The 15,718-nt window shown below is 48.1% G+C and overlaps 1 protein-coding gene and 1 long non-coding RNA gene across 4 annotated transcripts in view; both read left to right on the top strand.

The window, feature by feature from the left end:
- The window catches only part of LOC140510068 (uncharacterized), a 150,963-nt gene that overhangs the window by 94,385 nt on the left and 40,860 nt on the right, over positions 1-15,718 (top strand). The window lies entirely within an intron of this gene.
- SOX2 (SRY-box transcription factor 2) lies at positions 11,818-14,669 on the top strand. The gene has a single exon (XM_072618375.1). The coding sequence runs from the start codon at positions 12,395-12,397 to the stop codon at positions 13,442-13,444; it is 1,050 nt and encodes a 349-aa protein (XP_072474476.1). The 5' UTR covers positions 11,818-12,394; the 3' UTR covers positions 13,445-14,669.

Here is a 15,718-nt window from a genome sequence, read left to right as displayed (position 1 = left end):
AGGATTGTTTTGCCTACCTGAGCTTTCTTCTGCCTCTCTGATGCTGTGGGGCGGGAGTAGAGGGCGGGAGTGGTGGGGGGGGAGAGGGAATGATTGGGAAATTGCAGATGTTGACACCAACTCATTATAATACAATTTAACGAGGGGGGTTCATTTTAGGCTCTGTTAGGGAGCGACGCGGTACACGAAGGAGCTCCCCCCTTTAAGATTTTGGTAGATAAAGGTTAATCTTGGGCTGAATGATAGAGCTGTGATTGACAAGAGAAAAGGTGTTGAGGGCAGGTCGAGCTGTCTTATTTACAGCCCACTGCTTGCTATAGCGCCTTTGTTAGGACTCGAAAGCTAATTTCGTGCTGATCAAAAGCACCACCGAGTTAAAGGACTGGTAATGACTGCTAATTTCATTTCAGCCTCATACATCCCCAACTGCTGTAATTAAAGACGTGCGATTTAAATACAGGTGAAGGGTAGGTTGGTGGGTTGTGTGTGGGTTTTTTTAAGTTGAGAGGGAAAAGGGGGAGTACTATTCTATTTTGCTGTGCCTCCCCTTCCCTGCTCACGAAGTGGGGGTTTCCAGCCTGGGGGTAAGAACTGTCTGCCCTGCACTGCCTTGGAGGAGGAGATGCTGGCAAAACGCTGCAGCACAGAAAACAAGGCTCCTGAACCCGGGGTTCCAAGCCACATCCTAGAGCTGGCATGCGTGCTAGTTACTTGAGGCTCTAATTACTTATAAGGAAGAGCCGTCTGAAAGGGTTCCAGACTTGGACTAGGGACGGGTAGGGACTGGCACTCGAAGCGCCGCCGGAAAGTTCAAGTTTCGAATGCGCAGCCGAGGACTTGCGGGTTGGCACCCAGGGCGCGCCACCTGCTGCCCTACTGGCACTTGGGCTTTTGGGGGAAAACATAAAGGCTTGAAAGTTCGACGTGTTCGTAGTTGGCTAAGACAGATACTTTTCGTCGACTCAAAGAAATTTCTTTAATCTTTTTATTATTATTATTATTCATTAAGTCTAGAACTCTCCCATTGGAAATAGCCGGCAAGCGAGCGATCAGCTCTCCTGGGGCTACGGCTCAGGACTCCGACAGTCAGTTCTTGGCGCGTTTGTTGCGGGCTCCCCCTTTTGGACATAGGGGGAACTGCGTGGTGCTCGGGGTTGGGGGGAGTGAAGGGGAAGGGGCTGCCTGGAACACGCTTTCTGTTTACTGGAAACTCTTGGGAACCTTTTCCCCACACCCCCAGTCCTCTCTCCAAAAAGTGGAAGGAGGAGCGAAAGGAGGGAAATGTTGGTGTCCTTGTAAAAATAAGAAGTAGAATGGTAGAGCCCAATTCGTTGTCTTCTCGCCCCAAAAGATTGGACTGTAGGGTGCAGGTGTAAAAGAGTACTCGGTGGTTTAGAAACTCGAGGAAAAGCAGGGAAAAGGAAAACGGATACTCTGCTGAGGTAATAAAACCTTACAAAAAAAAAAAAGACTTTCCCTTCTAATGGCAACGTCTTGGAGACTGAGACTGAAAGAGCAGGAAGACTTGACCCACAAGGGTGGAGACCGTTCAGTGGCAGGGCCGAGTGCTCCAGGAGTCTTTGGGGGCACATATGACAGATGGAGATCACCAGTGTCCAATGTAGTCTTCCCCATTGTTTCCCGAAAGCAATTAAAAGGGTGAGGATCGATTTGGACCCTTGTTTTTCTTCTCCCTCTGGAGGCTCTATGCCAAAGGCAACACTTTTTCAAGTCCTGGGTCCCCTAGGTCCTACCTGTCCCTTGGTCTTCTGGTGTCTCTGGTGCTCTTCTGTAGCCAAACATCATTTCCCTTTCACTTTATCGTTTTAATGAGCCTGCATTCCAAACCACCGTCTGGGAAGAGAAGGGGAAGGAGGAAGGAAGGGGACATTTTGAAAAAGCTTTCCCAGACAACTCACCTGGCTGCTGTCTGAACAAGACCTCAGGCAAAACTCACAGTACCATCTCTCAGAAAGACACTGTAGATTATCGAAAACCCCTCTGGATTTTTCATAAGGGTTTTTGTGTTTTTGTTGTTTTTTTAATTATCGGAAAACTGTCTTTAATGACCGCTACTATCCGTGGTGTCTCTGCCCCTATCCACTGGTTTGGGTGTGCGCATTTGGAAAGTCTTTAGGTTCTCTCTGTAACTTAGATTAGAGGAGATGTAGGGTTTTTTCCCCCCTTTCCTCCCCCCCCCCCCATCGCGGCCCCCGCCCCCAGAAATCATTTTCTCTAAAAGGTGTAAACTTTCTTCTTGAGTCTAACAAAATTGGTCATTTTCTTTTACCTCAGTTTAGGTGGAAATGAGGAAGGTACAGATATTTTTAGATATAGTTGATCTTACATGAGATCCTTTTCTCCTGGATTCTTACTTATAAAAGGAAAATCTCTAAACTGGTTTCAGAATTAGAATCTGGTGCTTGAACACCTTGACTGAAGTTTGGGGCTGGGTCATTGCCAAAGAATCCTTTTCTAAAGGACAACTTAACTGCATTCCTAAACCCCAAGCAGCTCCATTCTATCTCCTGTGTTCTTAGCTGCCCTTCTCTCTTGCTCTGCTGCTTTGAATCATGAAAGAGGGAGAAAGGGAAGATAGAAGGGAAAGAGGAAAAGTTGAAAGTACAAGGTGAGAAGAGAAGGAAAAGAGAGAAGAGACAAAGGGGAGAGGGGACCAGAATCAAATGTGTAACTTAATAATGAACTGAAAGATCTCTTGGAGCAGTTATTCACTAATCAAGAACATTTCTCAGAGAGACCTCAAAAGGGTTTGTGGGTCTTGGGGAATCTATAGGTAGCAGGTGACGAAGACATCCAGGAAAGGTGTTTGCTCCCTGCTCCTGAGGGGAGGAGAAAAGAATGAAAGGCCCAGTAGATAGGAGCTACCAGAGAAAGAGTCAGAAAGAAAGACATAGTCCAGAAGAGACAAAGATATAGTCCAGAAGAGAAAGTTCTTCACTCTCTCCTCTCTGCCCCATAATTACAGCCAGAATCTTGACAAAGTGGATGTGCTCTGGGATAGGAAGCCATGATGAGACTTCAGGATGGGTACCTTTTTGGAGGTATCATTGGTCTCTTTCCTTTAAAAATAGCACCCCTTTCTCCAGCATTTTGACAAGTGCTTTCCCTACAAACCACCTTGCAAAGCTGCTACTTGTTTCTATCTTTCTTCCTTTCTCTTCAAATTCCCTCTTGAGGAAAATAGTTTGTCCTTCCATAGGTAAGAGAATCCCCCATTACATCAATTAAAATTGTCAGTTTCTAAATGTTTCTTAATTCTCCAGACCCCAAAGTACCCAGTCAGCTACACTAAGTAGAAGATCAGTTGGACTGAAGAAGTCTTCCCACTTTTCTCCTCTCATTTTCCACCCCCCCCATCTTTTTTTTCTCTACTTTTCTCCACTCAAATTACCTCTTAATGAGGCTGCTGGGGACTCTTGCACTTCCAAGCTTGTATTTTCTCCTGATTCATGAACTGATCCATTCAATCACTCAAATTCTCCAAGGGTAGTATTCTCCATACCCCAGTCCCTTTTGACCTTGATGATAGCAGGGTCTTCTCAGTGTACTTCCTCCACCTAGGCAGCCTTTTCTCCAGTCTATCTGGCCTCATTCTTTATGTCCTCCCTAACACACACACACACACACACACACACACACACACACACACACACACACACACACACACACACACACACACAATATATACATACACACACACCCCTTCCTTTAATCTGGCAAAAGAGGTTGCAGAAGAATAGGAGGCTGCTATTATCTTATCATTCTTGAAAGTGATTCTAATACCCTCTCCAAACAGAAAAATAGAATATTTTTTTCTATGTTCTATGATTTCTCTGGAGGTTTAGCCTCAAAACCTACCTTCTACTGTGGAGGCTACTCTCCAAATATTGGCTGGTGGTTGGAATAATGACTAAGAATGTTGTCAATGGTAATGGAGAAGGACAACAAGGAGAATGGGGAGGGTCTTATACCCATCCATTCTATTATCTCTTTCTTAAAAAAAAAAAAAAAGCACAATCCATTCCTAATCCAGTTTTGGAGTAGAGAACCTCTAGTCAAGTTTACTGCTTCAGATGGAGGCCTCATCTTGAGGCCTTTGCTGGTAAAAGCAGGCTTAGGTTGGGGTGGGAGGAAGAAGGGAGAGGAAAGAGGAAAAGGGGAGGAGTGTAGTCACTGGTGATGCCTATAGCTTGGCTTTCTCAAAACTGGCATGGATGAGAGAGAGCTGGGTTTCTTCTCAAGGAGCTCAGACTGGATTGGACTTCCTCAACTTCAATCCAGCCCATCTGATGGTAGCTTGAGTTTTGAAACGGCCTACTCCCCTGGCCACTAGTAAACTCATAGAGCTCCTGTTAATCTGTGGATTAGGAGTTCAGATTGTCACTAAAGATCAGTATAGTTTCTGAAGGACTCATTATAATCTATCATGTCAATGAGCTTCACATTAAAACTAGGGAGAGGACTGGGTTGATCCAGTGGGACCAGCAAAGAAAGCTGAGGAAGGGAGGGAAAAGGGAGGAAGGAGGAAAAGAAAGCCAGCATCCTAGATCCAGACCCCTCCCCTTCCCTTTTGTGGATTATTTTGCTAGATAAACTCCCACTAGAGAATGTTAGTCTTTGCCCTAAAGAAGTGCTGGAGGTGGGGGAGACAGGAAAGGACAGTGTTTCTGAGTGCTAGGGTCAGAGCTTAGATCTGAGCCTTGCTCCCCACCCCTACATCCCTCCAAGAGTGTTGAAAGTTTCTTGGGGAGGTCTGAGGCTATCAATGGCCAGGCCTGGCTTGCCCCCACTAGAGGAGAGAGCCTTTGCTGGAGCCAAGTCTAGTGGATCAGTGGGACAGATATTCAAAGGTTAGGAGGCTGCTGCTTTGATTCTGGCTTTTTCTTCCTCCTTCAGTACTATGGTTTTTCCTCTTCCTTGTCTATTAAAAGAAGGAAAATCTAGTCTTTCTCTTCCATTCCCCCAGAACCTACTCACAGTCTCCTACCCTCCAACCCCAAACTAGGATCTTCTGTCTTTAGCAAGCCGAAATTTTTTAGGCCATTGTTTTCCCTGAATCCTGCCTCAGCTTTCTTCAACTTTAAGCATGACTCTTTCACCCACCCAAAGGTGACTGGCAGAAGGTGAAGAAAATACAGACCCTCTTTAGTTCTGTCCAGGGCTGAAGCTGTTTTAGAAAAAAGTGAGATTGCTATATAATGAAAGCTGCAAAGAAACCAGGATATAGAGAACTCTGATTGGAGAAAAGCAGGAGAAGGAGGAAAGAAATAAAGGATCAATCTCTAGGAGCCCTAAATCCAAGCCTGGCTTTCCCTGTTGTGGCCTATCATCGCTTCCCACAAGAGCCCTAGGCTGATGGAAGAGGATAGTAATGCGACTTTCTTGCTTTCAAAGTTCTCTTCCCCCCTCCCCACCATTGGAACAAGAGCCTGGAGTAGAAAATTAGAAACAATTATAGTCCCTTCGGGGAAACCGGGACACGAATACTTTCAAGACAGCGGACAATCCACCAGGCCTCCCTCCTACACTGCACCCGGAGACTGCTAGAAATGGACTCCGACAGGTGCTTGAAGGCCACTCCAAGAAGGTTTCAGGGCGAGATAGGAGAGATAAGGGATCTTCCTCTTCTTCTTTCTTTTCCCTGGTCCTTCCCCCACACCCACATTTTGGGGGAGGAGGTAGGTGATGACCTGAGTCACCAACTTCAGGGATGAGACATTCCAGGAAACTGGAAAACCCATTAGAGGCAGCTCCCTTGTACATTTCAACTGGGCCCCTCGGGGAAGTCGCTATTAAAAAAACAATTACCCGCTTGCTTTAATAAGCAAACTCACATTTCCCCGGACATCAGCTGGTGTGATGGAGTGAGGACAAATTCGTTCCACTGAAACTGCTGGCGGGTTCTAGAGTGGGAACAAGAGTTTGAAGGTTGAGGGGAGATAGTGTAGGGGTGTGTGTGTGTGTGTGTGTGTGTGTGTGTGTGCTGGGCGTGGGAATGTTTGCAGTTTCTGCAGTGCGTGGAGATACAAACACATATCCCTCGGTGGTATCTCTCTCTACGATGGGATTTCGGGTGCACTAAGATACAAGAGGACCCGCCTTTACTAGGGTTTCCACCATCTGAAACGACAGCCTCAATATATTTGTGTGTTGGCACTCCGGTTCTTTTTTTTTTTTTTTGAATAAAAGTTTTTATTTCTTCAGAAAGAATTAAGATAAAAGAGAAAAAAAGGAAGGCAGGCAGGAGAATGCGGAGCGAGAATGCATGTCTTCAAGGGTCCTTAGAGCTCTTGAGGGAAATGATTGAGTGAAATTGGGTCTAGGCTGAGAAAGCATTTGTTCGTTTTGTGGGCTAAGACACTTCTGCAAATTAAAAGCAAGATGCTTAAGGAACAGACGCGAGGGAGGGGGAAAAGATGATTAAGCAATTTTAAATAGGCGAAGCCACACACACTCCTAGCTCTTTCTCTCCTGGAGTATTTTAGGGAAGTGAGGTGTTCACGGGTTACTCAAAGTAACGGGGTGTTTGAATTACTGTCTCTTCTCTTCCCAAATCTGAGAAGTTAAGAAGAAATTTAATCGGAGGGAACGTTAAGGAGAAGCTTCAATTATTTTGCAGTGGCCTATGCGAATCGGAATTTGTCTCTGGGGTCTGAAGGAAATGAAGTTCGATAAAGTAAATTCCTTGTTGCCTGGGACTTTACATATTCTTCTACCGTAGGCCGGCCGACGACTTGTTTTGAGGAGGAATGTGTGCCTCCGAGTTGAAGGAATGATAGTTGACCGCACTTTGACATTCATCTCTATTGCCTTTATAAATCCAGAGTCCCAGCCTTGTCTCAATTTCGTGACCGTGCAGCAATACTTTAGACAATCCCAAATGGGAGTGCACCTCTTTGTTGTGATGTTAAAACACAGTAAGGCAACAACCAAAAAACCAGCAGTAACAAACCACCTTTACAAAGGAAAACAAGTCAGGCCTGTGTGGTTCTTTTGTCATTTTTCAGTTCTCATACATTAAGGGGAAAGATTTGAACCAATTCTCCCCACCCAAATAGCCCCGCACCTAGCCTGAATACTAGTAGTGTTCTTTTTTTTTCTTCTCCTTTAAAAAAAAATCCGGGGTCTACTGCTTCAGTCGTCCTGAACTAGGTTACTAGTGATTTTCAGTTGCTGGGCTGGGAAATGAGGTAGAGGGGGAAAATCAATAAATCAACAAACATTTATTAAAAACCTACAGTGCCAGGCACTGTTCTAGGTGCCGGGGATAAAAATACAAAAGAAAAAAATACTCAAAAAGGGAGGGGAGGGCGAGAATTGATCTGACTTAGTTTTCACTTCCTATCTCCAATGTATTTTCCAGGGTTAGGACATTTTGTCTACCCTCTCTGGGTCGTTTCTCTCTCTCTCTCTCTCTCTCTCTCTCTCTCTCTCTCTCTCTCTCTCTCTCTCTCTCTCTCTCTCTCTCTCTCTCTCAAATTAAAACTTTTGGAGGCTCCAGCTGACATTTCTGCGAAAATTGAGTTATCAAGCCAATGATTATTTCGCCGAGAGATAAAACTCTCCTGGCCCTCACTGTCAAATAGGGCCCCTTTTAGATTTTAATTACAAAATAAAATTAGTCTGCTCTTCCTCGGAAGGGTTTGCGCGTCGTTAAACAGAGCTCTCCCCCAATACTGGTGGTCGTCAAACTCTGCTAATTAGCAATGCTGAGAAATTCCAGTTAACAAGGACATTCTCCTAGACTGCGGGTTCCCTGCCGCTCGCCTTCATTTCCATAAGAAGATTAAGAGTGGAGGGGAGCGCTCTCAGATGCAGATGCAGAAACGAAGCGTCTCTTAACGAGCATCGTAATAGTAAGATGCTAGGCTAGTTCTCACCTAATTACCGCAAGTTAAACCTCTATTTGCCGCTAGGGAGAAAAAAATAGGTCTGCGGTTCTTTCGACGAACAAAATTGTTTGATAGCTTTAGATGTGTTACTGCTGGGATGGGGGGGGGGGGGGGGGGGGAGGGTGCAGGAGAAGGGAGTGGACACGCAGAAATAAATAAACTTAAATTAAAAAGTTAGATTTCCACTTACCACAGGAAGTTGTTTCTTTGGGGGATTCTAAAGGGCTTTTACCTAGGGCCGATCCCAGAACTGAAGGAAGACAAAATATTCCAGGAGCTTCTTCCCCGCCCTCTCCTACACCCCAACCTTTTAAACTAATCTATCAATAAAAGTATGGAAGAGTTATTTCCCGTCCTTTGGGAGGAAGAGGGGGAGGGGGAAGGGAAGGAAAGAAGGAATATTTCTATCCTGTTTCCTACACGCATTTTTCCGTTTCCATAAATTATACCAAAGACAACATGAAAAAGAGTCCTGAACGAAGAGCCCTGTCTTAAGTCTCATTCTCTTCCTGAGGAGTGCGTGGAGGGTGGTTATTAGCGATGCAGCAGGCTAACAGGAAGGACTGTGGGACTGGGGCGCTTGCTCCAGCGTGTGGGGTTGGAGGTTAGGAGTATTTAGGGCTGAGTGATGGCCGTGAGTTTCAATGGTGTGGCCAGGGATTCGATTTCGTAAATATACATGTCGTCAGAAATCTACTGGGAAAAGGGGTTTCCGCGCCCTCAGTGGCTCCTGATTTTCCTGAGCACATTATTCTCACGCCTGAATGCCAGCGACAGTTAGTTGTACTGCGCGGATAAGTCAAACGCGCTTAATTAAAACAAAGCTGAAAATAAATGCAGCCAATGAGGACCCAATTGTGACGCATTTTCTCCCCCGCTCATTTATGTGATCAACGCAATTAGCTGAGGCCGAAGCCAGCCCCTTTCACCTCTTAAATGCATTATTATAGAGTTCAGGCATAAATGCATGCAATCTGGTTATCAGAGGTGGGGGTGGGAAGGAATCTTCCGGCTGTCTCAGTTGAGCGAGCCCCAACTCCCTATTGCCCATCCCGAGAAGACCGGACAAATGCACTCGGGTCTCCACGGGCACCAGTTATCAATTTCTAGCAATAAACCAACCCCCACCCATGGCTACCCCCACGGCAACCTACCTCCGGCCCAAACTTAATTAAGCTGCGAGATTAGAGGAGGGAGGGGAAGAAAGGACCCGGGGGTGGGGGAATGATGTGATCAAGCGCACACACCCAGAAGAAGAGGCGCCCCTAATTTTCACCCTCCCTAATTTTAGCCCAAGGATTAGACAGGCGTTAAGTAGTTGAGTAAATTGAATCAGACTCTTACACGCCTCTGAGGGACACACACCAATCTGTTGATAAAAATTACTTGTAATTAATTTTGCTTCTCACCACCCCACCCATCCCTCCTTCTTTAGGGAGAAGATGAAGATTGCCTAACGTTTTTTTCTTTTTAAAATGAAAAGCGCGATTCTTGGGGAAAACTCGCGCCAGTAGGGGGCGCACCAATCCCGTCCCTGAAACCCGTGGCGCAGAAAAGCCTGTGGCAGCCACCTCGGGCAGGGCTCCAGCTCCAGCTCCTGGCTCCTGCAGCCCCTCCCTGCGGCCCCGACCGCCCCCCCCCCCACCTCACCCCCACCTCCGCCTCCAACCTCCCTAATCATTCTTCCCATCCTCCTTGGCCTGGTCTCTGGGCGCGTTGGGGCACCTCTCATTCCATTGTAAAGCAGACAGTCCCGGGGGTCCCACATCCCCCTCCCCCTTTCAAAGGAGCCCAGGCTTTATAACTAAGACCCAAACTTTAGAAAATAAGTTGGAAGTATTGCCCCCACCCACTTTCTTTGAAGAGATAGGGGGGCTAAATTTAGAGGAATTCTGAAAGTGCCCCCCACACACATCGATTTCATGACTTACGCCTCCCCCCCCTCCCCACAATTTTCCAAGTTAGTTTACGAGAGAAGAGTACAGAGCGGGGCGGGAGGGGGTGGGGGGGTGTAATGATGGAAGGGGAGCCGCGACTTCTCTTCCTCCACAGTAATTCGGACTTATGCTGAGTGAATTAATGCAATAAAGGGAACGTGGCCGGGGAGCTAGCGATCGGTACATTTGCCTACCAGTGAAGGGCGGAGGACCGAGGGGAGTAGGGTAGGGTGTTAAAGGAGAAAAAAATAAATAACCCTGATGGTTTAAGTCCTTTATAAGCCACAAATAGCATGAGGTTGCTGCTTCTTTTTTTCTTTTGTAGTCAAGTGCATTTTAGCCACAAAGATCGCAACAAGAGAGTGGAAGGAAACTTAGACCGGGCTTTGTTTGCCTGCGTGTAGTGACAACAACAGAAACAAAACTACCTATTTGTAACGGACGTGCTCCCATTTCTCTACGCATTGAGCTCCTACCTATTGAAATCTTTACATCGGGACAATGGGAGAGCGGCTAAAATTACCCTCCTGGGTCCGCGGCGAGCAAGATTCCCGAGACCCTCCAGTCCAGTCCCCCTCCCACCTACCCCCTCCCTTCTCGTCCTGTCTCTTCTCCACTCCTTCCTCCCTTCCCCCCTTCCAGGTTTTTTGTCCAGAGCCTGCTCCCTCCCCTCTCCTGACCCTGAATGGGTCTGGCAGACCTCACCCCACCCTGACCTCTCGGCCCCGGGGAGCCCAGTCCCAAGCGCACTGCTGAGCCAAAAGAAGGTGGGGAGTGTAGTGCAGACTTTGGGGGGAGTGAGCGACGGGGACAAAAGGAAAGGGTGATAAAGTTTGGCTTGTGGGAACTGTGTTGGAGGCGCTTAAAAACCATAGCACGTTAGAACTTGGGAGTTGTGTTCTGTCTGATCTCAGGTCCGAGTCTGAACTGACGGCACGTTCATCCAGCTCCTTTCTTCCTCTTCTTGTTTCCTTCTTTCTGTCTCCCTCTTCTTTCCCTCCTCCTTCGTTTATTAGAGTTATGCTTCTCTCATTCCTTATTTGAAAGGGACACTGAAATTCTTCTGATAGGCTTAAGAGAAAGGAGGGAAGAGGAGGAGAATGAGGAATATAGGGCTAGGGTTTGTGGCTTTTTTTTTTTTTGCTTTTCCTCACGGTTTGAATGGATTAAGGATTGGGAGGGTGGGGGTGGGGCGGGGCCATAGCCAGGGGAAGGGGGGTTAGGGCGAAGTAGGAGCAGGAGGAGAATGAATTAGATATGAGATACCTACAATTTCTTGATAACAAAGCCTATATAGGAAGAAAAGTGGTGTCCCGGCAACGAGGGATGGATGCATTGGCCTGAAACTTGACAGGAATGAGCTTACAAATATTTTCTAAACATGGAAGGAAAGTGAGAGCGAAGATGGTCTCGGGACTACTACTTTTCCAACTTCTTTGCAGAAACCACAGTGAGATGAAAAATACCAGAGAGGAAAGCAAGCTAAAGGGACAAATTGGACCTTCGTGTGGGGGTGGGGATGATGGAGGAGGAGAACCTGTAGCCCGGTGGGCCTGGCAGCTAATTCCGTAGTTCTAGGTAAAGTGCCTAGGGGAGGGGAAAGAACAAGGGTGGGCACACCAAATCTCTATGACCCTTTTTGGAAATACTAATGGGAGACTTAGATTAAGAGGCCCCTGCACCCCATCACTACTCAATCTCCTCCTTCGTCCAACCCTCAACTCCCCAAAATCAATACCAAGTTTGAGGGGGGAAAAGCCCAAGGCGGCCACAGTGCTGTTCACCCTCTTCCTCCGAAAAGGCGTGTGGTGTGACCTGTTGCAGCGAGAGGGATACAAAGGTTTCTTAGTGGCTGGCTGGCTGGCGGTGGGACCCGCCTCCCCCTCCCCCAGGGCCGCCGAAGGCTCCGCGGCGCGGAAAGCCCCGCCCCCTTTCATGCAAAACCAGCCGGAGAGGCTTGTCCTGTGTGGAGGAGCCCGAGCGCGCTGATTGGTCCGGGAAAACCCATTTATTCCCTGACAGCCCCCATCACATGGATGGTTGTCTATTAACTTGTTCAAAAAAGTCTCAGGAGTTGTCAAGGCGGAGAGGAGAGTGTTTGCAAAAGGGGGGAAAGTAGTTTGCTGCCTCTTTAAGACTCGGAGGAGAGAGAACAAGCGAGAAGAGAAGGAGAGCGAGAAAGAAAGAGAGGAAGAGAGAGAGGGGGAGAGAGAAAGAAGTTTTGAGCCCCGGGCTCAAAGGAGCGTTTCACCCAAATAATAATAACAATAATAGCGGCGGCGGCGGCAGCAGAAATCGAAGCCAGTGGAGGAGTTTTTCTTCCTGATCTTGCTTCCAGTTCGTCTTCTTGCTCTGCGTTTTTAATCGCTCCTCATCTTATTTTTCTGGAGACGCGCGCTCCCGACCCCCCCACCCTTCTCCTCCCCTCCTCCCCTCCCCCCGCCCTCGGGCCCCCCGAAAAGTCTCGCCGGCCAGTCCGGGACGCCCGAGGCCGGCCCGGGGAGGTCGGGGGCCCGCGGAGCGCGCGATCCAGGAAGCAGCGCGATGTACAACATGCTGGAGACCGACCTCAAGCCTCCCGGCCCGCAGCAAACTTCGGGGGGCGGCGGTGGCGGTGGCGGCGGCGGTGGCGGCGGCGGCGGCCCTAACTCCACGTCGGCGGGCGGCACGAACCAGAAGAACAGCCCGGATCGCGTAAAGCGGCCCATGAACGCCTTCATGGTGTGGTCCCGCGGGCAGCGGCGCAAGATGGCCCAGGAGAACCCCAAGATGCACAACTCGGAGATCAGCAAGCGGCTGGGCGCCGAGTGGAAGCTGCTGTCCGAGGCCGAGAAGCGGCCCTTCATCGACGAGGCCAAGCGGCTGCGCGCCTTGCACATGAAGGAGCACCCGGACTACAAGTACCGGCCGCGCCGGAAAACCAAGACGCTGCTCAAGAAGGACAAATACACGCTGCCCGGCGGCCTGCTGGCTCCCGGCGGCAACAGCATGGGCGGCGGCGTCGGCGTCGGGGCCGGCGGCCTGGGTGGCGGCGTCAACCAGCGCATGGACAGCTACGCGCACATGAACGGCTGGAGCAACGGCGGCTACGGCATGATGCAGGAGCAGCTGGGCTACCCTCAGCACCCGGGGCTCAACGCGCACAACGCGGCGGCCGCAGCAGCTGCAGCGGCCGCGGCCGCCCAGATGCAACCCATGCACCGCTACGACGTGAGCGCCTTGCAGTACAACTCCATGACGAGCTCGCAGACTTACATGAACGGCTCGCCCACCTACAGCAGCATGGCGTACTCGCAGCAGGCCGCCCCCGGCGGCGGCGCTGGCGGAGGCGGTGGCGGCGCCATGGCCCTGGGCTCCATGGGCTCCGTGGTCAAGTCAGAGGCCAGCTCCAGCCCCCCCGTGGTCACCTCGTCGTCGCACTCCAGGGCGCCCTGCCAGGCCGGGGACCTGCGGGACATGATCAGCATGTACCTGCCCGGCGCCGAGGTGCCCGAGCCCTCGGCGCCCAGCAGACTTCACATGTCCCAGCACTACCAGGGCGCGCCGGTGCCGGGCACGGCCATCAACGGTACGCTGCCCCTGTCGCACATGTAAGCCCCGGAGCCCGGCAGGGCAGGAACATTTTTTTTAAGGAAAAGGAAAAAAAAGACACAAAGAGACTGTATGGCATAGAGAAGGGGGCCCACCGCACCACGGGATGGGAGGGGGGGGAAATTCCCCACCATCTACAGCAATGACAACTGCGAAGAGGAACTTAGATACACACACGCACACACACACACACACACACACACACACACACACACACAACACAACAAAACAAAAACCCAACAGCCACGGCAACACCAAGAAGAAAACTTTTATTGAGAGATTCCGGACTTCTTTTTGGGGGGGACTATTTTTGTACAGAGAACTTGGGGGAGGGGGAGACAAGGGGGGCCTTGTATAGATCTCTGAAGGGAAGAAAACTACACAAAACTTTTTAAAAAGTTCTAGCGTGGACGGTAGGAGCTTTGCAGAAAGTTTGCAAAAGTCTTTACCCATAATATTTAGAGCTAGTCTCCAGGTGACGACGAAAAAAATGTTTTAATATTTGCAAGCAACTTTTGTACAGTATTTATCGATATAAACATGGCAATCAAAATGTCCATTGTTTCTAATCTGAAAATTTGCCAATATTTTTCAAGAGTCTTCTTGCAGAATTTCCGATCACTGCAACTGGGATTTGGGGCAGTTGCAAACAAGAGAGGAGGGAATTAATTTCAATTTGGACATTTTAATTGTTTAGAAATTGTACAAAAGGAGAAAAAATTTAGGATACTTGCAAAAAACCATTTCCGTGCTTTTCTATAAAAGGGCAAACGTTTAGGTTGTACTCATTTTTTTTACTTATTGTTAAGAAGGAAAAAAAAGCAAAAGCTGGCCCCTCCACACAGGCTGCCATGGCTGATAATTTATAATAGCATTTATTTCCAAACTTTTCATTCTGTTTCAATTTGAACACAAATTAAAAAAAAAACAAAAACAAAAAACCCAGCAAGAGCGACCTGAAATTACTGTGTTTGAAATATTTTCTTATGGTTTGTAATATTTCTGTAAATTTATTGTGATATTTACGGTTTTTTTTTCCTCCCTCATTTTTGGTAGTTGTATTTTAAAAACTCGGCTGACTCTGTGTTTCTTTAAACCAGTCTGCCGAGAGTCCATGTACATATATTTGAACTAATCCCGTCCTTATAACAGGTACATTTTCAACTTAAGTTTTTATTCCATTATGCACAGTTTGAGATAATAAATTTTTGAAATATGGACACTGAAATTCCATTTGCGTCTTGGATTTCTTTGGAGAAGACAATGGCGTTGCTTGGAAGTACTTGGGGGTACTAAAATGCCAGGCTCCTTAGAGTGGTCTTAGCAAAAAGAAAAATAACAAAATAGACTCGAGGTGTCCACTGCCGGGCACCAGGTCTAAAAATGCAAAATAGCTAGTAAATAAGGGAGTTCAGTGTTTAGCCAATTGAATAAGGAATCTGGACCACCTTGCACGGTGTCCGGTTTTTTTTTTTTTTCTTTAGGTAAAGCAGGACCTTCCAGTGACCTGGACCTTCGTAAAGCCAGGTCTCCATCTTTAAACAGATGATGGGTGATGGGAGGGATGTGTGCGCTTTTACTGATTTAGAACACTTGTTGCAGATAACGAGAAGACAGACGGGCTTACTCTGCTTCTCTGCCTAACCAGCTGCCTCAGACTCTGGATTTGTGTGTAAGACGAGAGGCTGGCTGGAAGGGGAAATAGTCAATGGCCTGAGGTGATGGGCCCAAAGGCAGAAGCTGGGCGGGCTGTGCTGGGCTGTTTGTTTTGTTTGAGCCTAGTTCACGGTGCACTGGTCTTTGGGAAGTTGAAGTATATTTAGAGGGACAAATGGTGTCTCTTTGTGTCAGAATAATTGCAAACTGGATGTTGAAAGTGCTGATGTGCATGTGTTGGGGGGGAGGGGAGGGTGTCTCTGGCCCTGCCATTGTCTGAGGTAAACAAGTGGTTTGTTTCTTTTGTTTGGAATTCCATAAACTTTCTCCTCCGCTTCATAGAGAGTAGAGGCCAGAGAGGACCAGCTGTAAACCGTGTCTCTTATCACAACTGGGGTTTTTATTTATTTTTCTTTCTCTCGCCCTTTCTATTTCCCTCCCTATCTTTTTTCCGGATTCTACTTCTTTAAATTGGCAGTACGGGTCGGATTCTATAGCCCCAATTCGGATAGTGTCTCCAGCCAAGGAGTATCCAGGCATCCGCCATGTGAAGAAAGAAACCAGCCGTCTCTGAGATAGATGCTTTGCTCTGTCGGGTCTGTGTAAGTAATCACATTTGGC

The sequence above is a fragment of the Notamacropus eugenii genome, chromosome 6 (genome assembly GCF_028372415.1).
Source record: "Notamacropus eugenii isolate mMacEug1 chromosome 6, mMacEug1.pri_v2, whole genome shotgun sequence".
Classification (NCBI taxonomy): domain Eukaryota; kingdom Metazoa; phylum Chordata; class Mammalia; order Diprotodontia; family Macropodidae; genus Notamacropus; species Notamacropus eugenii.
The sequence above is the reverse complement of the archived record's forward strand: the minus strand, read 5'-3'. Positions and strand labels throughout refer to the sequence as shown.

Excerpts from the sequence above, each read along its gene's own strand:
- SOX2 (XM_072618375.1), top strand. The coding sequence starts at position 12,395 with ATGTACAACATGCTGGAGACCGACCTCAAGCCTCCCGGCCCGCAGCAA.